The 24,532-nt window shown below is 35.2% G+C and overlaps 1 protein-coding gene across 6 annotated transcripts in view; it reads left to right on the top strand.

The window, feature by feature from the left end:
• Positions 1-6,954: 6,954 nt before the first annotated feature.
• The window catches only part of LOC136764392 (uncharacterized), a 52,896-nt gene continuing 35,318 nt past the window's right edge, over positions 6,955-24,532 (top strand). The window contains exons 1-9 of one of the 6 annotated variants that reach the window (XM_066718417.1): positions 6,955-7,483; positions 8,253-8,522; positions 13,069-13,104; positions 14,935-15,003; positions 15,371-15,409; positions 16,348-16,427; positions 17,180-17,279; positions 17,604-17,705; positions 23,133-23,457. In XM_066718417.1, the coding sequence (XP_066574514.1) occupies positions 7,459-7,483; positions 8,253-8,522; positions 13,069-13,104; positions 14,935-15,003; positions 15,371-15,409; positions 16,348-16,427; positions 17,180-17,279; positions 17,604-17,705; positions 23,133-23,224 (813 nt within the window). In that variant the 5' untranslated portion in view covers positions 6,955-7,458 and the 3' untranslated portion in view covers positions 23,225-23,457. Of the gene's footprint in view, positions 7,484-8,252; positions 8,523-13,068; positions 13,105-14,934; positions 15,004-15,370; positions 15,410-16,347; positions 16,428-17,179; positions 17,280-17,603; positions 17,706-23,132; positions 23,458-24,532 lie in introns of those variants that run through there. The other 5 variants (XM_066718414.1, XM_066718413.1, XM_066718415.1 and 2 more) reach the window with 5 other exon arrangements.

The raw sequence follows: 24,532 nt of genomic DNA, 5'->3' as shown, positions 1-24,532 counted from the left end.
AATAATAATATTCAGTCAAAATATCAAATAAAGATTCCAGGTGTTCAGATTAAAGATGTATTATCTTGTAAATACTCATATTGCAACTCTTCATGTCTATTTGCAGTGTCTATAGAAATGAGCTTCAAGCCCAAAACTGTTTTTATTTATTTACTAATTAATTTTATACACAAATTTGATATTATAAACTATGTATGTATGGAATGCAAGTTGACCATTGAGAATTGGGCCAGAGTTGGCAAAAACATGTACCTTTCTACAAGTTTTCTTCATTCAGCACTAATTGTGGGGCACTTTAAAAGTGCTTAAACTTAATAGCAAGCAGAATTGTATTCCGAGAGGTTTGTACCCCTGCTGTCATTGAACCGTGTTTACTGCGTGTCCCTGTACTGTACGTCTGCAGGAACAATTGAGGGCTTTACAGAGCAGGGAAGTACAGCGGGTCATAAAGTGGCTGTGAATTTCATGTCTGAATCCTCCGAGTGGGTGGTCCCTCCCTCCCAACACCTCCAGGAGTGCGATTAGCTCATCCACTCTCTGAGAGCGCTGGCTGTCCAGCTCTGATGTGATGATAAGTGGCATAGAACCTGGTTTTGACTATTCAAACCTGGATTAACACCTACTGAATAGGCGGCGTAAAAACTGCTGGAGAGCTGCGGAGCGGCCTGTGAAGTGTTGTGGAGACCGAATGGCAGTTAACACTAATCCTGGGGCTGATTGCTTCTGGCATGCAGAAATAAAGAGCAATAAACGCAACACACACACACACACACACACATACCAACTCCTCCTGTTCCAATTCACTGTAACCTCTGAGATCAATCATTCTTGTGGATAAAGACTTTCAAAATAGCCTTTCCTCCCCTGGTATTTGCTTTCCATACTTCAAATAAATGTTTTTTTTTTTTTTTTTTTTTTTTTATGAACCACTGAATTCAACAAAGCTTTTCTTTAAATGTATTTTTGGCTAGATGCACCTTTGATTTTAAATCTGTGCCAGCTTTTTTTTTTTTTAAATACAAAAAGTGACTGCCTATAGAAAAGGGACACACTCATATCAAAAATGATCAACGGATGCTCAGTTCTCCAGAAATCCAATAATACAGAAATAACAGTGTAAAGACAGCACTCCCTCAAAATCATTCATTCATTTTTACATAGAGTTTGGCAAGCAAAGAAAAAAACTGATTACAGGCAATCAAGCTTTCATCAGCTTAAAATAAGATGAAAATATTATGGCCATTTATGCATATCTGTATTTTGAACAATGGTTTGGACACAATGGACAATGGACACAACACTTGTCTTTTCCTTCTCAAAATGTAGGATTTACAAAGGTCAGTTTTTTATTCAGACAATCACTTCTGAACAAATCAAGGGACCTCTGCATTTTCAGAGCTCCCAGCCACATGAAAGAACTGGACAGCATTTATTCACACTACTGATAGTTATGTAATGTAGAACCTACAAACAATACATCTGATGTAAATTACATTTCATTACAAGCTGTATACCAAACTGATCCACATTTAAGGTATTATTATAGAAAGAAAGTGCTGGGTTTGTGGGCCTTATCTTGTAGGATAATTGTAGAAGTTATTATTATTATTATTATTATTATTATTATTATTATTATTATTATTATTATTATTATTATTATTATTTATGTCTTATTAATTGTATCAAAAGAACAAGATTTTGTATATTCTAAAGTTAAAGGATTTTACAACCAGTTGAAGAGCTTCAATAGACTGAAACATTGATCTGAGTTTGCCTAAATAAAATATATTTAATATTTTCTAAAATTGTCATATTACTTGTATATATATACGTGTGTGTGTGTGTGTGTGTGTGTGTATTTATCAAAACACAATTCATGTAGATTACAAAAGAATAACAAAAGTTTTATTTAAACATTTTATATTATTTGAACTTTTTAAGAATACATTTTATAAATGATGTTTATACTATACATGGTTATTCACAGGACAAAGCTGATTTTCTTTGTCTATGGTGACACCTAGTGACTAGTTTGTAGATTTGTAATGATTTATAATTTCTGAATCCACTGCTGGATGAAGGCCTTTCTTTTCCCAGCAAAGCTTCTGATCTCATCTTCCCATCATCTCTTTGTCCATCTCTACTCTGTTTGTCTTGCAATGTGTCTATATATTCAGTGCCTTGCAAACAGTATTTTATTGTGGTATACAGTATTGTATACAGTAGTATATTGTTTGATGTCTGAGTTTGCAATCTTGCAACTTTCAAATAGGACATTATATTTCAAACCTACATAATCTCCTCTAAACCCATTTCATTAAAATAAGTTAATATTATGTAAATAAGTTACAAGAAAATGTACTGAATATGGAGAAGACCATCATTAAAAAGTGGAGTGTGCTTCATACCACACAGTCACGACCCAGATCAGACTGCCCTTCCAAACTGAACAGTCAGGCAAGCAGGAAACCAGTTAGCGATGCCACCATGAAGCCAACAGTATCTTTGCAAGATGTGCATAATTCTATGTCTCAGGAAAAGATGCCTGATCTGACCCATCCTGGCAATGGCTGATGGACAAAGAATGAAAAGAATTCTTGCATCAGTTTAGAAACCATTCTAATTTTTATATAGTGTTATACAATGCTGCGATGAAGACCTATGACCCAGTAAAGACTTGCAACGGTTTGTCCTTTCTTTTTTAAAAGCACCTTTGTTTTTTCCGGAAAAAATAACTAGTTTGAATGCCAATTATCAGGGGCTAGCTGAAGGGCTCCTGGCTAAAGAAACCACCTGGAACTAGGTTAAGCAGTAATTCAGTTCCTAACTGTTCTTAAATTCCTTCTGTGGAATGTTGCCCAGAGAAATGTACAAATGACTCCTTAACAGCCATTACAGATCACATACCTTCTGCGGGTGGGATTGATGTAGTCTGTTCAATGCTTCAAACTTGGTGTCCCTGGATAGGTCAATCTTAACTGATTTTCCAACATAGTGGCACCCTTAAGTTGTTACGCAGGGGATATGAATGGGAGACAAGGCATAAACAGGCCTATAGGTTCATTAGACAACCAGTGTAATACTAAAAGAATTAAAGGGAAACTGACATGGTTCCTAAACGTATGGATTTATGCTTGTTTACGTGTTGCTATAATATATAAGTAACATGAATACCAGTCTTTAAAATGTAAAATTTACCAAGCCAGCTTTATGCTCCCAGGTTTCAGCATGTGTTGTATCTTGAGTTCTTGGTTAGCAAAACAAATACACATTTTACAGATTCTTCTTCCCCACTGCAACTTGAGTCATAATTATCAAGTCAACCAAGTGTTAATGTGTCCATATTCTTACTACTTGATAGAAATTATAGTTTCCAAAGACAACATGAATTGTTGCTGTGTCCATGGCTGCAGAACATAAATGAGATTATTGCACAGTGGAGATTGTTTGTGTATGAAATAATCTGTCATGAACAAAAGAAAAACAATCTGCAATCTGCAGTGTTCACTTTGACCCCAGTGCAATCCTACATTTCATTACAATAATGCCACTCGCCTACACTAGTTTGTATGCATAGGCTTATGGGGTGTGGAGTATAGAATATGTGTGGAGTGTGGAATATGGAGTATGTAACAGTGTGTGGTTTTCAGAATCAAACGTCTTTACAAGGCAAATAGTAACGTCAGTAGAAAAGCTTGAGGTCGGGTTCTTGATTACTCTCCGCAACAGCACTTCACTTTTAGAAACAACCAAACTGTTACAGGTGAGCAAATACAATCTCAAAACAAGTTCGTCTAATGTTATTTGAATGGGTAAGCCTTGCGAGTGTACAGTCTAGAAGGACAAAGGCCTTGAAGTTGGATGAATTGGTAAATATTTTTGCTACAAACCATAACAATCGCAAAATACAGCTGTTTTGAAACGATTGTCTTGTGAAGTTGTGTTCTCTGGCTGCACTCACTGGATACATCTCTCATGAAACAATGGGTTGTGATGTGTGCTGCAATAATTGTGCTCAAGAGTACAAAGGCTCCAGGGTTTTGATAGTTGTGTGGTTTCTATAAATCTACAGAGATAAGAAACAAGTGCTCTGTCATTGAACAACTACACATCGAGTTGCATGTTGGAAACTTGGGATAGGTGTTTATTTCCTTGGTAACAGTACTGTGGGTAATATTGTAATTTAAGGGATGTATTGTGTAACTATTGATTTTTGCACTTCAATATCCCAATACCAGTTGCCCCCAACCCTGGTCCTGGAGAGCCCCAGTCTTATAAGTCACCCCAAATCACCAATTTCTAAATACTGCAAACACATGGGAGTTATTAATCAATTAACAAGTCAACCAAAGGAATTCTTCCCTCAGGAGGCTGCAGGTATTCAGATAATTGCTCCAATAGTTGCTAATGGACTGCATTTACCACACCGCCTGCTTCATTGATCAGAATGAAATACTTCCAGTTGTTTATAAATTGGTGATAAAAGGGTGACCTCTAAAACCTGCTGGATAGGGGCTCTCCAGGACCAGGGTTGGACAATCCTGATGTATACTGTTCCTTGAAATGATTTTACAATGCTGCCACAATTTTCTTACACTTTATTTGTTCGATTCACTTAAAAATATCGATTTTGACCCATCTAATAGAAGAATTCAGGTCAAAAATCCATTCCAAAAATTGTACACTCAAGGCACTCAACATCGAAATGTTATGAGGGAGGGCCCCAAGATGTTCTGCTTTGTCACACATGTTCACAGTCTAGAAGTTGAAGTGTGTGAAATTATTAGTTCTACATTGATTTGTCCAACTATAGTGAAATTATTTAAATTGTAAAATAATCAAGTAAATAATGAATGTCTAATTTCAGGGTATATTACAGCTCACTGATTCTTATGGTCATGTCTGGGAGGATTATTGTGGTGACTGGCTGCATGAGGAGGCAACAGAAGATGACAATGCAAAGGCAAAATATACAGCGAAACTAAGTCAAAATAGTATTAATAATATATAAATAAATGTTTGAATAAAGTACACTTAAGTAAAAAACAAGACAAATATGAAGATGCTAGTTTATGTTGTTAAGTTAAATTCATAAATTAAGAAAGGGGACAAAATACGGCTTATTATTCTGAATAGTGAAGTATGTTTCAAATCATTTAAATTTTTATTCCTGTGGGGGGAAGATATATTTCTAATTAATTATAAAATATATAGAGAGACATTCACTGTGTAAATTAGCTAGAAAAAAAATAGAATATTTATCTCTGTTTTCTATGTGTTTTCTCAGTCTAAAGATATCTCTAAATGATAATTTTACTTGCCATACTTTGTACACTTACTGTGACAAGACATCAGTTGAAGATGCCTTAACTGAACTTAGTTTGGTATTTGGTAATTTCTTAAGTATCTTTATATCCAGTTCTTTGGAATAGCTTGATTGACTGTTTTAGATTTCAGACTGTCACTCATTAATTTTGTTGGACCCTATGTATAACATACATCTTGCTGAATGTGAATCACAGCTAAAGGTGTCAGTCAACTAAAATATACACTAACATTTTTAAATTACAACATACAATAACTGTAGGGTGCCATAATTATGAATTGCAGTGATAATAAATTAAACTGTAACAAAGAATACTTCAAAAGCTAGTATATAAAACTATAAATATATACAATAACATCATTGTAAATCAGTCAATCAATCAATAGCTCAGTCTTCTAGGAACTGTGTTTGAGACCCCTGGGTGATTTCAAATGATTTTTCATATGCAGCATTTCCTTTTACCAGTAGAGGACACTGCCTCCTTTAGAACTATTTTAAACGCAGAAAAAAACATTCACTTTGTGGTGCAACATCAGATTGCAGTTTTGACATTGTGGTTTGCAGGAACAATAGACATTCGTTTTTAAATGTTCAGTCAAACAGTCAGGCAGGAGAAGCAAGTGTCATGTTGGATATTGTCATGTTTTCTCGGAGTGTAGTTTGCCCTGGGTAAGACCATCTGCACGGAAATAAATACATAAATAATAGTGTGACATACTAAACACATCAATATGCTTGAAATCAACCAAGAACCAAGATAATGGCAATAATGCTTTACTGATAAAATGAACGGGCCTTGGCATATATCTCAGAAGACACGAAATCATGAAAAATAAAAATAAATACCAAAATGTTGACAGAAAAGATAACAATGATACTCAGCCAACACTTTGCAAAATAGTTCATGTTGAGCTCTGCTATGCAATTCAGGAACTGTAGACATCGTGCATCATTACAAAAGAAGAATGATGAAACTTAAAAATAAAGGAAGTCATTAGATATAACCTAGTGTGTAAGACTTCTTATTTTTATGTATTTTTAATTTATAGAAAACTACCATGTTAGTTACTGCAAATAACATGGATGCACATTGTCTGGTATGGAAGTGAGATAATTGTAGGAACATGTATTATCAATCTAATCCTGTTGTTTTTTATAGCTCAGCAGAATATTGTACTAACTGGTATTTTAATAATTTGAACATGTTTAGACTGTAATTGTTAATGCAAATTTGAAACCTTTGGAGCCAGTCCTTTTGCTGAAAGCTTGGTGACCACTGTGAATTCTTCAGACTGGTTTTACATTTTCAGACTGGATGCAGATCTGGAACTGAGGTGGGTTTAAAAGCACCACTGCCAATTTAAACATGGATGCAGACCTATAGATATATATGTGTCATGAGATATCAAGACATGATTTGTAGGATGGTGCATTTAACCACAAGAAAGTGACTCGATTACAAAATACATGTTGGTGTTTTTGGTGGTGCTACAGGGTGGTATAATAGCTCAGATGTCATGACACTTCCTTCTAATATAAAGGTAATAAGCTCAAATCCTATACAACCCAAGCTGTACTAAGATGAACTGATGTGAAATGTGTTATCATAAGTGATATATTGAGCTGAACTAGGGTACAGCCCTTGCTGCCAAGAGGAGAAGGAGAAAGATATGTGATTCAAAAACCAACCCCAGCTGGACAGTGTAACTGCAGTACTAAGGAGTTGATCTTTTTTAGCAGATTTGAATGTACAGTACAGAAAGTATTACAACACGCTCCTCTACGTTACTTAACATTTGACAGTGTATCTTTTAAATGCATTGAAAGTGTACTTTCCTCAATGTAGCAAGGAAGTGTAGGCAATATGCATTGTTGTACATTTGATATCCTGTTAGAGGCCTTGAACAATTCAACAACAGCAGCAACAGCGACACACAAAAATCCTGTCTGTGGTTTTCAAAGTGTATGCTTCTTAAGCATGATTCAAAAGTATAAAGTGTTTGAGCATGGTATTCTGATTGGATAACTGCAACACAGGAAGTAATTAAAAAAAAAAAAACGTTTTTCATTGCCTCATTGCATTAAGATAAGTTTATCAGAGGCACGAAAGCATAAGCAATCCGAATCGAAGGATGAAAATGTTGTCCATTAAACTTGGTAAGTTGCTATGTATTTTTCTTATTATTTACTTACATTTCAATATATTTATTGGTAAAATGTTGGGACATGCATGGCAATAATATACCCTTATTTCTGCTTTAGAAGGAGAGTTTATATTGATTTTTTTGTAGCATCTGTTATTTTGCTAGCGTTGTGTCCATGTGACAAGCTTTTTGCTACACTTTTTCTGCAATGGATTCAGTAGTTTTGGAATAATGAAACCATAGCGATTTTTCAAATTGAATGTATTTATTTATTTTTAGACAGAAATGGTTTTATTATCAAGGGACACTAATACTTAAACAACCATTTTGGCAGATATTACTCAAGGTTCACTAGAGCAATTTGTGGAAGCTAAAAATTAATTGATATAAATTAATCTTTGTACACAAATTCTGTATTTTACTTTGGTGGTCTTAATGGATGGTCTAAACTCCATCACTTTGTCAGAGGAAACTGTGAGCAGATTTACAGAGATGTCTAGACATATATTGATTTACAATTGAGGCTGCTTTATGGAAGGCTTTTATATCACATTAACATGAACATTCAGACCTGGTGAAAAACATGGTGTCATGAGTGTGAATTGTTAAAAGACAATTTTCTTATAAACAATCCATGTTAAAGGCTGTGAAAATTAAATAAATCCTTTGGAATACAAGGTACACAACATTCTTGCTGTCCTTTGATGTCAACTATGTCTGTACCACTGATATTGGATCTTGCTCTTCAGTTACCTTTATATATCCTTGTCTTTTTTTCCAAGGTGTTCTGTTGGTTTGTGCCAGAGCAGCAGAAACACAGAATAACAATACAACCAGCAACAACATTGAGAGCATTACTCAAAATGCTCATACTACATATGCAACCAAACATTTTGAAACCAGTACCTTGATAAACACCAGTAAAACAACCCATTTGGACTCAAACGTGAACTCAACCGTTTTGGACTTCCCAGCAGCAACATCTGTCACTTCTAACATCACCAGTGCTGTCTCAAAGACTTCCACTTTGACCAGCAGCAGCTCAACTCCAGGTAGGACCAGCTCTGTTTTAGTGGATATGACGGTGTTAGAAGATAGTCCTTACAGTCAGTGAGAATGGGGAATTGTCTCTTCTTGAGTAATTTGTTTGCTGGGTATTCCTTATTTCACAGTAGCAACCTTAACGTCTTATGTTAGCTGTTCTACATTTGTTTTTTTGATCAGTCATTTATTTTTCATGCTTCCTGTAACTGTCTGATGTCGAAAGCAACTCTTCCAGTATAAATCTTATTTAAGACAGCAGCGCCTGTGGTCCCTGGTGTGCGCGCTTTGTGTGGTAACTTACCGACGTGTGGGCACAGAAGACGTTCAGGCACCTGGTTATTCAATTAATCACTTAGAAGCTGCTGGTTGAAGCAGCTTTGACACTGGAGATAAACATTTTTTCTCTACCTACATTCAAAAAGGGGGTTTCCTGCACTACTGAGAATGAGATGGGGTTTTCATCCCAGCTCCAATGTGGGCACCACTACATACGCTTATTCATTTCTATCCAAATGAGTGGGTGCTGGTGTACAAAAATAGAAAGTGGTAGAAAGGGCAGAAAAAATTATCATGCTGAAAATGAACTGGAACTGAATTACATCAAACTAGCCTTAAATATCTACATGGTTTGTTTATGAGCTAAATGACACTTCAAGGGGAAAGGGGCTGAATGAATTGGCATGGCTAGGCCTAAAATAATTATGGATCAGGCATCCTGAAGACCTCACACTTCACAGCATCTGTAATGTCAATGGCAACAGCACAGCACTGCAGCCCAAACACCAAGACAGGATCAAGCTTTCTCGCAGACAGTAGGAAAACATGAACTGTATAACCACACCTTTAAAAATCGTTACTTACTTCACCATCCCATACATATCTACACTTCATGGACATTTTGAACAACTGTGCAATTCCTGCAAAGCGTGCAAAGTTGTTTATATTATATATATTATATATTATATATAAGCTATATACATGGACTGGAAGCTATATAAGGCAGGAATAAAATAGGATTGGGAGGTATGGTTTACCAGTTATTGGTTTGATGAAAGTGATTACCCAGATCTGGTTTATGATTAAAAAGGAAGGGGGAAAAAATATGCAGTTTATTATTATTATTATTTTTTGGTTGAATTATAAAAGAGAATCAGCTCAAAGGCACAAAAATCTAAATCAAAAATCCATTTGCGTAATATCTGAACTGTAGGTTAATATGCTAATTCGATACATAAAATAACTGCCATGGTTGTTAATGTGTGCTTTAAGATATATCTTTAAATTATAGTAAATTGTATTAGTTCTTAAAAATGTTCATATCAGGGACATCCCATAACCAAGGCCCGGAGAATTTCACAGGTGAATTGCCAGAATAAAACAGCATTATAATGAGATTATTAAATACTCATGAAATTGAGTACTGGAAAAGGACACACTATCTCTGCACAATGAGGCATGAGAGTGACCATTCTGTATCGATATCTATCTATGATAACATTTACTACTATAAGCAGATATGTAAAAATATACTGAGCAGGATTTCATTCAGTCAATGTGGTGTTACTCTCAAAAAGCATCTCTCTCTCCTCTCCTTGAAAACTTTATCTGTCTCTCTTTAATGTACACTGTATGGAGTCAGATTTAAACTGGGAAGATTTTGTCACACATACATACATACATACATACATACATACATACGTACATACATACATACATACATACATACGTACATACATACATACATACATACGTACATACTTACATAGGTAATTAAATTAACAAACAGTGAATAAAAAGGGGCATTCATTTAGTACACTGTTTCATTTGTATAATGTATTATTATTATTTAATTAAGGATGTATATATTTGCATATCTACCATCCACTTTTAAAATATTATTTATTAATGACTTATTCATGGGAATTATTTATGTATTCCTTATTCTAGTCTTATACAAAGAAGTTGTATTTAATATATTCCTTTCTACTTCATCAGTGTACAATCAAGTTTAATTTAAAAATGCTCATTCTTCTCTTCCAGACTCAGTGTAAATCACATAAGGAGGCTGCTTTCACCTATTATTATTATTATTATTATTATTATTATTATTATTATTATTATTATTATTATTATTATTATTTATTGGCAGACACTGTTATTCAGATCGACTTACAGGTTACACAAGCATTACAAAAGTGCAGCAATACAATTCAATATAAAATTCAAATTAAGCATAATACAAAGTGCAATTTAAGAATTACAAAAGTGCAAAAGCACAGTTAATAAATACTGTAATACAAATGTACCAAGTGTAGGCATGATACAGTGAACTCCTATATAAGAAGAATAGATAGAATAAATCACAGTAAACAACAGGAGATCTAACAGTGTATAAGTAAGCACGAACTAGCTGCAACTATGTTCAACAATACATTTAACAAAATGATGTTCATTGTTTGGCATTTTCCTGCCAAACATCTGAGGTGCTACTGTTTTCTGTAACTTCACAAAAGATTAGCTCATAATTTCAGAAGAGCATGCCAGTCAACATTACTCACATCCTTTCTGTATTTCATTGCTGGTAATTGTGTGCCAAGGCCATACTAAGTTGTACAATAGGGAAACCAGATTTGTGAAATTGTCCCAATATAAGCGCTACCCATGCGTGACAATTAGAAACCACTAAAACCGAAAAATACCTACTGAGTTTCAGGGTGGTGCTCACCTCTTGAAGAATGCACATGATCTGTTTCCTGAATGTGCCTTCTGTAGCTCTAGCATGTTGTGGTTTCTTTATTGGCTATACCAATAATTGATTTACTTAATCTTATTGTCTTCTTAGACACTAAGGCTTGTCCATCATGTGCTGACACATGGCCTATCTACAGTCAGATGAATAGGCCTGCTGGCTTTATTGATATCATCTGATACCTCAGTCTGTTTGATAAAGCATATTTGTCTTTGTTCTTCTTCCTTGATCTTAGCAGAGGTGTTTAACACTTGGCACCTATTCTTAGAATATGATTAAAACGTGTTAGCTAGCATTACAATCAACTGATATATACCAAGAATGAACAATTACTAAATATATATATGAAACATTTGTATATGAACCTGCTCTTATTAGCACTGATTAGATAACCAAATTATTATGTGTAATATTATTAGGTGTAATCAAGACAAGTATTTATTATGAATTTACTTATGCATATCAGGTGCTTTATTCTAAATATAAAAGGTATGGAATGGGATTACAATTTACAGCTGGAAGAAGGTCTGTAGAACTGAAATGTTGCAAGGGTAAAAGATGTATGAATGTATGTATGTACAGTGGCTATAGCAAGTATTCACCCTCCTTGGACTTTTCACATTTTATGAAAATAGGGTGGTGGGGGTGATAAAACAAATAAATTAAAAACAAAATACTAAATTAGAGAAGAATTCACCACCTTCACTATGACACTCCTAAATAAGCTCAGGTGCAACCAATCCACACAACAAGTTGAATGAAGTCCATCCGTGTGCAATAAGTGGTTCACATGATTTCAGATTAAATATGTCTGTCTCTGTATGTTCCCACGGTTGGGTAGTGCACTCAAATCAAAGATACTACCATGAAGACCAAGGAGCTTCTAAAACAATTCTGGGATACATTTGTGGAAAGACACAGATCAAGGGAGGGCTACATATTTTTTCAAAGGCATTGATTATCCCATTGAGCACAGTCAAATCAATCATTAAAAAGTAGAAGGCATATGGCACCACCCAGAATCTGTTTCGAGCAGGCCGTCCTTCCAAACTGAGAAGGTCATTGGTCACAGAAGCCACCAAGAGGCCAATGGCATCTCTGAAAGCCTACAGCGATCCATAGCTAAGATGGGAGAAACTGTCCATGTGTCAGGAATAACTCAGGTACTCCACAAATCTGGCCTGTATGGCAGAGCGGCAAGACAGCCACTTCTGAACAAAGCCCAGACTTTAATCTGATTGAGAATATGTGGCAAGACTTGAATATTGCTGTCCACCAATTATCCCCATGCAACTAGACAGAGCTAGGAGAATTTTGCCAAGAAGAATGGGTGGATATTGCACAATCCAGTTGGGCAAACTTGATAGAGACTTACCCAAAAAGACTCACAGCTACAATTGCTGCCAGAGGTGATTCTTCAAAGTATTCTCTAAGAACTTTTAACTCTAAGAACTCTAAGAAATATCAATTCTCTTAGTGTTTAAATGCATCAAAATATTAGGTTGTAACACAACAAAATGTGAAAATGGGGGGGTGAATATCTCCTATAACCATTGTATGTATGTATACGTTTATATTTGTCATTTAATATTTTATTTTCTACAATAATAACTGATATTTTTATATGAACTATTGTCATTACTTTTTCATTCATTTTTTCCTGGAAGGTTTTGGCTATATTGGGGATATTAACCTGAAGTATGTAATTCAATCATTTGTGTTACAGGACTGAGATTTTAAGTAACCTATGCAATTGTTTTTAACGGTGTGCACTTATTAATTGATTTTCTTCCCCCCCACTTTAGAAAGCACTACCATAACCACATCCAGCCAAAGTACAGGTAGGCATCTCTTGCTTTTAGTGTTGAAGTAGGAGGTACGTAGTTGGAGGTGTATAAGAAGCAAAACTCTGGTAACATTTTCCATTAACCTTTGGTTGTTAATTACCTTTATGTAAATCTGTGTTCTTTTAATCATTTGATAGTGTAATAAAATGTTACATATAAGCTTGCATGGTAATGATAACTGAAAAGGTTGTTTTGTGCACAGGAACTGGGGGGTTTAGTTTCAAACCATGCAGTATATGACTTATAAGGTTTGTTTACCCAGTATTCTATGAAAGGCCATTATACATATATATTCAGAAACCATTGCTATGGGATATTGTGTCACGCAGTGGGAAGTGCTTAAAACACATAATGTAGACTGATAGCTCCTTATGCACTATGATGCAGGTGTACCCTCCCCCTACACAGCACATAGAATGCATTTCCTCTTTTGCTGCAGCCAGATGTGCCTACAGAGTTACCTTGGAAAGTTAGGAGCTATTCTCTCTTCCAGATAATCAGGCTAGCAACCACAGCCTAACCTTTTCTCAATCCGTAAATAGCTCCGAAAGGGACTTTGTGACAAAAGACCTCCACTGAGTCAAAGGTTCAACCAGCTTTGAACATGTGGCTCAAATGGGGTCTTGGAAACATCTAGGTGCCATGCCAGAAGGGCCGTAGAAACAGGGGAGTAAAGGCATCTCTGAAGAGCCACCAAGAGCACCATCATCGGTTCCACCTTGACCTTCTCCAATAAGGCAGGAAGAATGGGGAGGGAGAGGGAAGCAGAAAGAGGAGGTAGAGTGATGGAACGTAGAGCAAGAAGTTGGGGGCAGTCCATGGGTCTGTGTCGGAGCATGCAAAATATGAAGGACAATGTCATCTAGAGGGGGCTGTGAGGTGTCCATATTTCTCTGCATAGAGAGAAAACAGCTGGTGTTTGTGCAGCTTTCTAGAAAACTCAATGCAGCGATGTTTGAGACGTGATGCAGGCAGGTGATGGTCCAGTCCGAGACGGTGGGATCCAACTGTGTAGAAACTGACTGAAGTCAGGGGCGTGTGTTCAAGAGGAAGGGACTGCAGGTGGAGGAGGGTGGTCGCTAGGTGGCCCGCGGAGTGTGGTGGCAGATGCGGGGACAGCGTAAGAATTCAGCTCAGGGATCCCACAGGCCTGCTGGAGCCCCAACGACTTTTCATTCCCAAATGCTGCAAAGAAAACCCTGTCACAAAAATGGAATTAACAGCACAGGAAAAAAAACACAGGAAATGGAAAAGCAAGTAATCAAAGTAAACAAAAAGGAAACCTAAACTTACAAGATAAATCTTCAGAACCAGAGCCCTGGACTGAAGCAAATAAAATAATTATAATAGAAAACAATTTAAAAAAGCTTGGAAAGGGTCAGCTGCTGTCTTTCCTGTCCAGTAGTTCATGGCAAAATCAAAGTTATTGTAATTGGTTCTGAGACTGGTGACGTTAATCAAGACAACATAAATTGAGACAGATGTTGAAGCAGAAGTGTCCCTATTCGAAGCCATCCTGAAACTTCTTTGATTGAGAATATGTGGCAAGACTTGAATATTGCTGTCCACCAAATTATCCCCATGCAACTAGACAGAGCTAGGACAATTTTGCCAAGAAGAATGGGTGGATATTGCACAATCCAGTTGGGCAAACCTGGAAGAGACTTACCCAAAAAGACTCACAACTATAATATGTCCTATAACCACCGTATGCATGTATATGTTTATATTTGTTATTTAATATTTTATTTTCTACAATAATAACTGATATTTTTATTAAAAATTAACTATTGTCATTACTTTTTAATATTTTTTTTCTGGAAGGTATTAGCTATAATGGGGATATTAACCTCACAGAAAACACTACCATAACCACAACCAGGCAAAGTATAGGTAGGCATCTTTTGCTTTTTTGAGGCATCTTTTACTTTGGTTTTGAAGAAGGAGGTACGTAGTTGAGAGTCGAGACGACATAAGACGCTACAGATTCAGGAGTAAACAGTAAACAGATAAACTAACCATGATAAGCAATTATTAGAGAGCAGAGATGATTTTGATACAAGGGCTGACGGCAGAATGAAGCTCTGGGGCCCTGCTCAGTGCAACATTGCCGAAGTAAGTGCAGAATGACGTAAGATGAGACAATGGAAGTTGGAGGATGAGTGTACACGTTCATCCAAAAGATTTTTTGATGCTCAATGGTATAACAAATGTAGCAAATCAATGGCATGATTTTTTTATTTTGTTTGTTTACTTTCAGGGGGTAGTACCCCAGCCCCCAGTACTTCATCACATACAGGTAGGCATATTTTGCTTTATGGGAGGTGCTTAGCTATACATGTTATTAATGGGGCTTCCTGCTTTCAGCATTTTTGTATTAATTAACCTTACCTATGGATTTTAATTGATTAAACTTAAATCTCCACAGATAACCACAAGGCTGTATATACAATCTCTCATTTGCACATGAAGAAAAACTTTTACCTAAGAACTATTTTCCTCAGTTGTTTTACCTTTTACTCCATTTCCAAACATTGGTGCCTTCTTAGCATGAACAAAACAAATTGTACTATCAAAATAATTATAATTTAAAAAACTAAAAATGCAATAAGAGAACTCTCTGGAATATTTTTTTCTGACAAGGTTATGTTGGAAATTAAAATTCAAGAAGGAAAACATCAGTTTATCAGATGTCCTAAAAATGCAAATAGAATGTACTTGGAAAAATCTGAAAATACTGAAAACTAGAAAACCTCATTATAAAATAAGCAAGACTCTCTGGTAACATGTGATAGTAAAATGGTAAATTCAAGCTATGAGATCTGTGAAGTATTACTGGAACAAAATACTGTAGTACACATCTTATCTGCAAAGGCTGATGTGTGTGCTGGGCATGGAAGTGCTAATTTGTAATTTGTAACCTGTACTGTATCGTTCCTTTCTGTTTGCTTTCTTGCATACACTTGCATATACAAATTCTATTCAGTTTTGTGAATGGGAGAAAAAAACACAATTAAAACATTAGGAAAGGCAGATGCTTACAATGTAAATACATGTCATACTATTGTTTTAACTCTGAGCAAACAATAGCTGGAATTGCACTAGAATGCAACAGTACTCCAAATGGCTTCTGTATTATTATACCATCTTCCATAAGCATTTAATTTCTTTAATGCATCAGAAACCTATAAGACCTACTTATTGAAAAGTCTGATACAATTATTTTTGTCTTTATAGGAATCATCATTTTAATTGCCTTGATTCTAGCCATTCTCCTTTTTGTGATAATCATTTTTTGTATTCACAAGAAGACAAGGGTAAGTAGATTTACAGGAGAACAATTGCTTTATTATTATTATTATTATTATTATTATTAGTATTATTATTATTATTATTATTATTCATAATAATAATAATAATATTATTAGTAGTAGTAATAGTAGTGGTAGTAGATTAGTAAGTAGTTAAACTCTTAATCTAATGGTTACAATAAACTGATTAGGAAGCAGTATAATATTCTGGAAAAAAAACCTTCATATTTCAGATATGTAATACGTGATATGGTTTAATACGTGATACTGGCACAGCAGTTAGAATCATGATTGTTACCATGCTAAGTTTCCACTGAATTTTGGCAGTTTATCCATTGGTAAAACAACATTTGCCTCATGCAGGTGCTTTTGCTGGCCACAGATTCCGTGGTTTGTTTTGTGGTTTACTATAGCACTGCATGCTGGACCATGATTTCACATCATTTTCTTAAATTATTTTGTGTTTTTACCATGGTACTTTGCAGTAAGTCTTTATGAAAAGGAGTGAAGGGAACAAGACAGAACTTATGCTCCTAGTGTAAAGTTCTATTAATATTATTAGTATTTAATTTGCTATAATAGTAATTATGGTGTTCGTGAACAGAACAGAATGTGCTGTTTTTTCTTAAATAAATAATAAATAACAGAAATCTTGTGTTTTTCATTTTTTTTAATTATGTGGCCTTCAAGTGTGGTGGTGGATTTGTATCATTTGTAGCAATCACACTGTATTTTTAATTTTGTGCTTTCAATTTCAGAGGTACTCCTTTGACCTGTACCAAAAAGGGCCTGAGGATGCTGGTATTCCTTTAAGTTCTGTGGAAAGAGATGGGGTGACTGAAGCAATTTCACCTAAAGGTATGTTTTAATTGACTTTTTGCACCAAAACAAAACCCACCAAATTACCATTCTTTGGTTAAATTAATTGGCAAAGCTGCTTAGTTCAACATGCTTAAGAAAAACTTCAAATAAATTAACACTAGACCAGATTTTGAAAGATGCTATTAATATGCTGCGCTTAGATATATATGAAATCCTTCAATACAGAGAGAAAAATCTTTAATAATCTGGAGGTTGAAGGTTTAGCATCATTCCTATCAAGAACACTTGAGATAATTTCTTGCTGCAGAACAGCACTGGTATTTTATTGTTGTTTTTGCTTTGTTTTTATATTCAAAACAGATAATCTGGACATTGAAAATGTGAATGAACAAAAAGTTGCTAATGAAACGCAAACGTCAGCAGAGCCCCCTCCAACGGAGACTGGATCAGAGAAGCCGAACAGTAAGATAACATTAAATTAATATCATTCAATTACATATGCTGTAGAGTGTAGAAAAAAATGCTTAGTGTCCTGGTGAGAATTGTATATATCAATATGGCTGTCTTTGGTTTCAGTGTTTCCCAAATCTATACGATCTGTTCATCTCATTGTATATGTGTGTGTTTTAAGCTAAGTTATATTGTATTGTTAGTTATAGAGTGTAACAAAATAACCAAAAATAGTGAAGCCTTTTCACTGGCTTACTTGAAGAACAGTTAAGCAGTACATCACCAGTGTTTTTGTTTATTTGTGACACACATTCTTTCTTTTTTTGTGTGGAAAGTGTTGAAATTATGTAAAAGTTATTTCAATATGTTGTGGTAAACAAGCCTTAGCCAAAAGTAAAGAAATAGAAAAGGTTTGGTTTTGTTGGTTGCATTTCAAAGCAAAGACTCAACCACAAGTACCAAGGGACTTTCAGTAGAACTGGGACAAAGTTGTAAAAGGCACAGGGGATGGGTATACAAAAAAAGGCCTTGAATTTCCCTTGGAGCAAAGTCAAGACGATTATTAAGAAAGTGCAAGGTGTATGCCTCCACCAAGACCCTGCATAGATCAGGCTGTCCCTCCAAACTGGATGACGGAGCAAGAACGAGATTGATCAGAGAGTCTACGAATAGGCCAATGGCAACTTTGCAAAAGCTACACCCTATAATGGCCAAGAATTACACTCCACAAATCTGGCCCACCTTAAATGCCATTTGAAGTTTGAAAAATAAAAAAAATAAACACGCAGAAGATTCTGTAATCATGAGGCAAAACGTTTTGTGGTCACAAACCCCAAAGAACACCATCCCTTTGAAGTGTGGTGTGGTTGTGGCAGCATCATGTTACGGTGGTGACTCTCATAGGCAAGGACTGGGATACTTGTCAGGATAGAAGGGAAACTGAATGGAGCAAAGTATAAGAAGTCCTTGAGGAAAACCTGCTGCCCTCTACAAGAAAGCTGAAACTGGGACAGATATTCACCTTTAAACTATGGCCCAGTTTCAAGCATGTTTTTGCATGTTATTATGTGTCCTTTTTTAAATAAAACATAAGATGCAGAAGGCAAAAGTCTTTTCAGGATGAACCAGGAGAAAGTCTCCTTTAAACTGAGAAAGGAAACGTATGTGTTACACATGACACATTGGCTTCCTCTCGGGTAGTGACTTATGTTATTGCTTCCTTATCAGTTGAGACGTGTCCTCAGATGTTATCAGTCACACCCCTTCCATTTCATAGGAAATTATCATACAATATTAATCTTATTACTGGGCCTTCAAGTTCTTATGAGTAGGGCCTGTGTTTTCTGTAACTTTTCTAAGGCTGCACTTCATTCCTCCCAGTGCAAGGTCTAAATATTAACGTTTGGTAACACTTTACAATAATAGGTACCAGCTCTTAATCCAGCACCAGATTAATCAGGGTTCCCACGGTCATGGAAAATCCTGGAAAAGTCATAGAAAAAAAAATGGTCATGGAAAGTCATGGAAAATGACCAAAATATTTTAAGTCATGGGAAATCGCTACACATATACAAAGTCAAACCCATTTACAACATATATGGGATACAATGTACACTCTGATACAAAGTAACAGTTTCACGGTGCAGAATAATTTTGTATTAAATCCTGTTTACATTTTCCATTTAGTACATACCTTGTAATGTATGTGGTTATTATGAACGTCATGGCACACAGTGGTCTGTGCTGATATTATGTATACAGGGATTTCCAAGTCTTGGTAGAGTCCATGTGAAGCACATATATGCTTAGCACAACTACTATAACCATATAGCAACACAAAGAAGACTTTTGGCATTCTGCACAGATTCTCAAGACAATTTGGTGTATTCTTGTACTACACATTTACGTAATTCTGAACAGAATCTGACCATTCAGCCAGTAAATTCACTGTATTGTTGTAGATTCTGAGCAGAATGATGTAAATCCTACATCAAATGCTCAAACTTTATGAAGTGTCTGTTGCATTTCAATTAAGAAGCCAAATGTATTATATGCATATTTATTTAAAATCAAGTAAATAATAAATGATCAAAAGCTTAAAACAAAGCAGTCATCTAAAAGCAGCGTACGGGAAAGGATTACTGTAGGCCCCTACTGAACTGACCATTTCTAAATTGTAATGTTTGAATGTATGTTTTAATTAATTAATTATTTTGTGTTGACAACAAAACACATTTAAGAAGTTCAAGGAGTCTCCTAGCTAAAATAAATGATAATTATTTTTGTGTTTTCTATTTTCTTTAACTTCAAATTAAGATATTTTACATATTAGTTGCAAACATATTAAACTGGTTTTCATATTTTTTCAAACTTTTCTAACTATTGAGACAAAGATGTTTGTGTGTTTATAAATCATTCAACACTTTGCTCCATTTGAAATAAAATAAAATAAAAGCAGCACCAAATAAGTGCAGGTAATGTATAAGTTGTTTTGGTGGCTGTAAAATGTTACTCAACATGAAAGTATTTTAAAAATATTTGTATTTGTATGTTTTCATTTAAATGCTTAAACTGCTTTATTTAAAACATGAGAAATGGGAACTTCTCCACAAATATTAGCTTTAAACATCATTTAGAAGCAATCATTCATCCTTGTATCAAGTTTTATGTCAAAATGCATTGTGTCACACATTCAACACGCTATCGACTGCAGTAATCGCAAGACAATCAGGTCACGTCAGGTATCTAAAATGCAAAGCAGTATTTAAAACCACAGAAAAGGAAATATGTAGATGTTCACAACGCAAGTGAAATATTGCATTACTTTCAAGTTAGAACTCTGTGCTACCGGATGCAACCAGTACATAGATACACAGCAACCAAACAACAAGGTTTCAAAACTCCTGCTTTGCAATTACATTTTGAGGGTTAATAAAACAAAGATGATACTATACAGACCTGTTCAATATATTTAATGTTTTAGTGATTTATATTGTTACTTCAAGGTTGGGATATGCAGAGGCTGGGTACAGGGCTAGAACCTTTCACTTTATATAGTCTTTAGGCCAAACAACAACAAACAACACTTTCAGGGGTCTGAGAATCATTTTCAGATAGGTTGAATCTTCCCATCCTTCCCTGGTACATGCTATAATAGAGGGACTAACACCTCTTTTCCTGGGGAAGCACCTATTTGTTTCAGGATTTTCTTAAGCTCTTCGATGTGGTACAGATGTAAACTGTCAGGGCTGACGTTTTTGAATGAGCTCATGCACCTTAAAATAGTATGACTGCTACTTCTGGTAAATTCTGTCTAGGATCTTTTGGAAACCAGAAGATGTAATTGTTAAATTAAGTGCAACGAATAGGCTAAACAGCCCAATGATTATTCTACAGCAAACCTTTATGTCTGACAGAAAAAGGGGAATTAATTTGGGTTGAAACAAGAGGCACTAACAGACAGAGCTTGTTAGTAGGGATCCTCACTTTGAACCACTTTGGCTGAGATTGTAACATGCAGGCATTCATTTTAACAAGGGACTCAGCATAATCTCCTGGTGTTGTAAGTATTCGCTGAAAAGCATAATGCCCAGTTCCAGAAAAATAATTAGTATGAAGTGAGCACCCCTAAACTTTATTGGGTTTACCACATCATTGCACCACAAGCAATGTCAACTAAAAATATGTTGTTGTGAGGTGCTTGATAACGAATTAATCTGTTATTTTATATTTACTCTACTTTTTAATTTAACTGATTATTTGTGGACATTTTGAATACTGAGAGCATAAATGAAGTGGAAGCCAATTTGGTATAATACTTTATCGTTGTACGACTGCTTTCATGTGGTCAGACACACAGTCCTGGGCAACAGCTTTTCTGTACTTTGCAGATGGCAACGTGTGCAACCCTTATTGCCTCATTGATGTGTGCAATGTAGTTTTGTAGGTTTCATGTCCTTGAACTCTTCACATGAGTATATTTGATCACAGTTCCTGTCTGGATGTATTCTGAAAACTCAAAAAACGCTCGCACACACTTAAAGCATGGTGCAAATTGTATGAAAATAGTGAAAATCTACAAAACTCCTCTACAAAAATGTCAAATAATTGATGGTTATCTAGAAATGGCAGATGGCAGGATGCTCAAATTCCCTGTTTGCAATACAACATGTAACCACATGATGGTAATATGTGCCAAGTAGAAACCCAGAAGAAAGGCTTCTGAATAGCATTTCCCTTGCACAAGTGTACTAACCTTACCTCTTAACCTCTTACTGAGGGTTTATCCTGCCACTCCAGATCCCACCCCCTATTTTTGTTCCTGTTCCTTAATGAATCCTTTAATTGAACAATGTTACTGTTTTCAATTTTTTTGACTAAGCAATTAGGTTGGACGCAGTACCAGAACTTTTAGAGCTCTCCTCATTCTGCTGTATGGTAACAAAGCTTATTCTTGGGTTCTTTGGTACAATGTTATTCACACCTGTGCCTGTAGATCATTAAACAGTGACCAGTGAGAGGCTGTGTATTCAGCTCTTGTGGAGCAACATATTAATTAACAAGATGAGGACATACTCAAGTGACTTCTCTTTGTTAACTGTATTGACAATAATACACCTAAAGCAGATTACTTTGGAGAGCAGAAAAGTAATAAAAAAGGACTCATTAAGAAAACAGTTAACTTAAGCGTTAAATAAGCCAAAGTAATTAGAACTGACTTTGGAATGAAAAAGAAAACTGCATTCTCATGACAAACACTGGTAACACTTTAAAATGTGTGAGAAATTATAGTATAAATAAGCATGGGCTAACATGTGATTTCCCTTTGACTTGTGAAGCAGTAAGCATTACTGCATTACATATTACATATGTATTCCTATTAAGCCTTATTCTATGTGAACTAAAGCCAAACACATATAACACTTTCACAGAACTATATATGAGAATGTTAAAGCTTGTATAGATCAGCCTTTGTATCAGGACCTCACTGGTAACATGAAGGCCACACAGTTGCAATATGAACCATAAAATTATCTCAAACTACTTTGAAATATTTGCAACGTTGTCTTTGGCACCCACATGGAAATAATTCCTCTTTCTTACTTACTACACAGTGATTAATTGTAGGACAGTAGCTGTTTTTCGTAATGTGGACGTTTCACAGAATGATTTGACCGCCTGACATTGGCAAGTCATTTGAGTTGCCTACTTCAAAAAAAGCATTAAAATATATGTAGAAATATGGTGACTGTATAGTATTTTGGAAATCCATAGAATAAATGGCAATAAACCATGCCTGGGATACAGAGTCTACTTGTCACCCATTATTCATGGAAATGTGTTGAGGCATATGGGTTGGAATCTAGAAAGAGATTAACAATACTGACAGAGTTTCATGTTGGTCTTGTTAATTTGTCATAACTCTTGTTCTCTCTTCAGTTTATCAGAACAGCACCTTATTCGTGAAGGAACGAGCTTCTCCTCCACTTGACACTTCTGGAAGAATAAAACTTTTTGTGTCTGAACTATAGTTATTAGGTTTCAGAATTCAGTTAAACTGAGTGTCTGTCACAAAAAGTAATTGCACCTTGTATGTTTTGACAACTGATCCTGGATTTGGTTCATGCTGTAACTCCTTTTTTTTAATGATAATTGCAAACGTTGTAATATTGCTAAAGTGAAAAGTGTTTGCATTGCATTGTAGATGTAAATCTGTGTAACAAATGAAAATAAAGACATCAATGCGATAAATACATACAAAAAAGTTACCAAAACTGAAATCTTTATTATTTTTTAACTGGCACCACCTTAAAGACATGGCAGACATTTTAATCTTATTATACAGGGAATGACAGAAGGCTTTGGGTTTTAAGAAGAGAATATTCGTTGTGTTTGTCTATAACGCTAAGCGTGTTTTAGGAAGCTGATTAACATGGCTTTTCTCGTTCTCCGAGGCAGCCTGTCAAACAAATGTAACCAATCTGAATCCTTTTTTAATCTGCAAACAAGACTCTTGTTAGCATTGTATTCACAGAGCTTTGGAATTCCTGAGTGTTTATTGCTCCAAAAATCTGGACAGTTAAAAATATTTTGTTGGCAGCATGAAAATATTATATATAAATCTGTATAAACATTTCAGCACTCCCCTGTATAGTGCTGGCTTGCCTTCATGTTATTGTTATTTAATGTGTCTTAACAAATACTCTTATGCCTGTTAATACAAGGCTACAATGATGTCTATGGATCCTTAACACCCTAATGACAGTCAGCTAGGCTTGTATGAACTTGTCTGTTATGACCAATTGTGACTCAATGGTCAGTTTCAACAGGTCTTATTTTTTCATTTTTTTCCAATAATATTCTCACTAAATAACCCATTACCGATGAATGTCACAGTTTAAAACAATTAAACTAACAATAAACAACATCAAAACACAATCATTCCCTAAACAGAATCATGTACTTTACAGTATATGTTATTTACTTAAGACAAAGTTGAATCTTGTATGGTCTTACATATTTTGTGAAATGTGTAAATTTTGTGATGACTCTAAAGTCACCCTGGATAAAGTCATCTGCAAAGAAATAGATAATACGTAATATATAAATACTAATATAAGAATAAACACATGCAGATATCTCAATCTGTGTTGCTTTTCCTCAATTTAAAGGATTGCATCCACTATTTTGTGGGATTAACTCTTAAGAGTTACATAAACACAAAATAACTGTATGGCTTAAATTTAACATAGGGTTTTCAAGATTTTACATGTATGGAATATATTGTGAATATATGGACTATAATCTATTATACGAATGTCTTGATATTATTATGTCAT

The sequence above is a fragment of the Amia ocellicauda genome, chromosome 12, assembly GCF_036373705.1.
Source record: "Amia ocellicauda isolate fAmiCal2 chromosome 12, fAmiCal2.hap1, whole genome shotgun sequence".
In the NCBI taxonomy this organism is placed as follows: domain Eukaryota; kingdom Metazoa; phylum Chordata; class Actinopteri; order Amiiformes; family Amiidae; genus Amia; species Amia ocellicauda.
The sequence above is the reverse complement of the archived record's forward strand: the minus strand, read 5'-3'. Positions and strand labels throughout refer to the sequence as shown.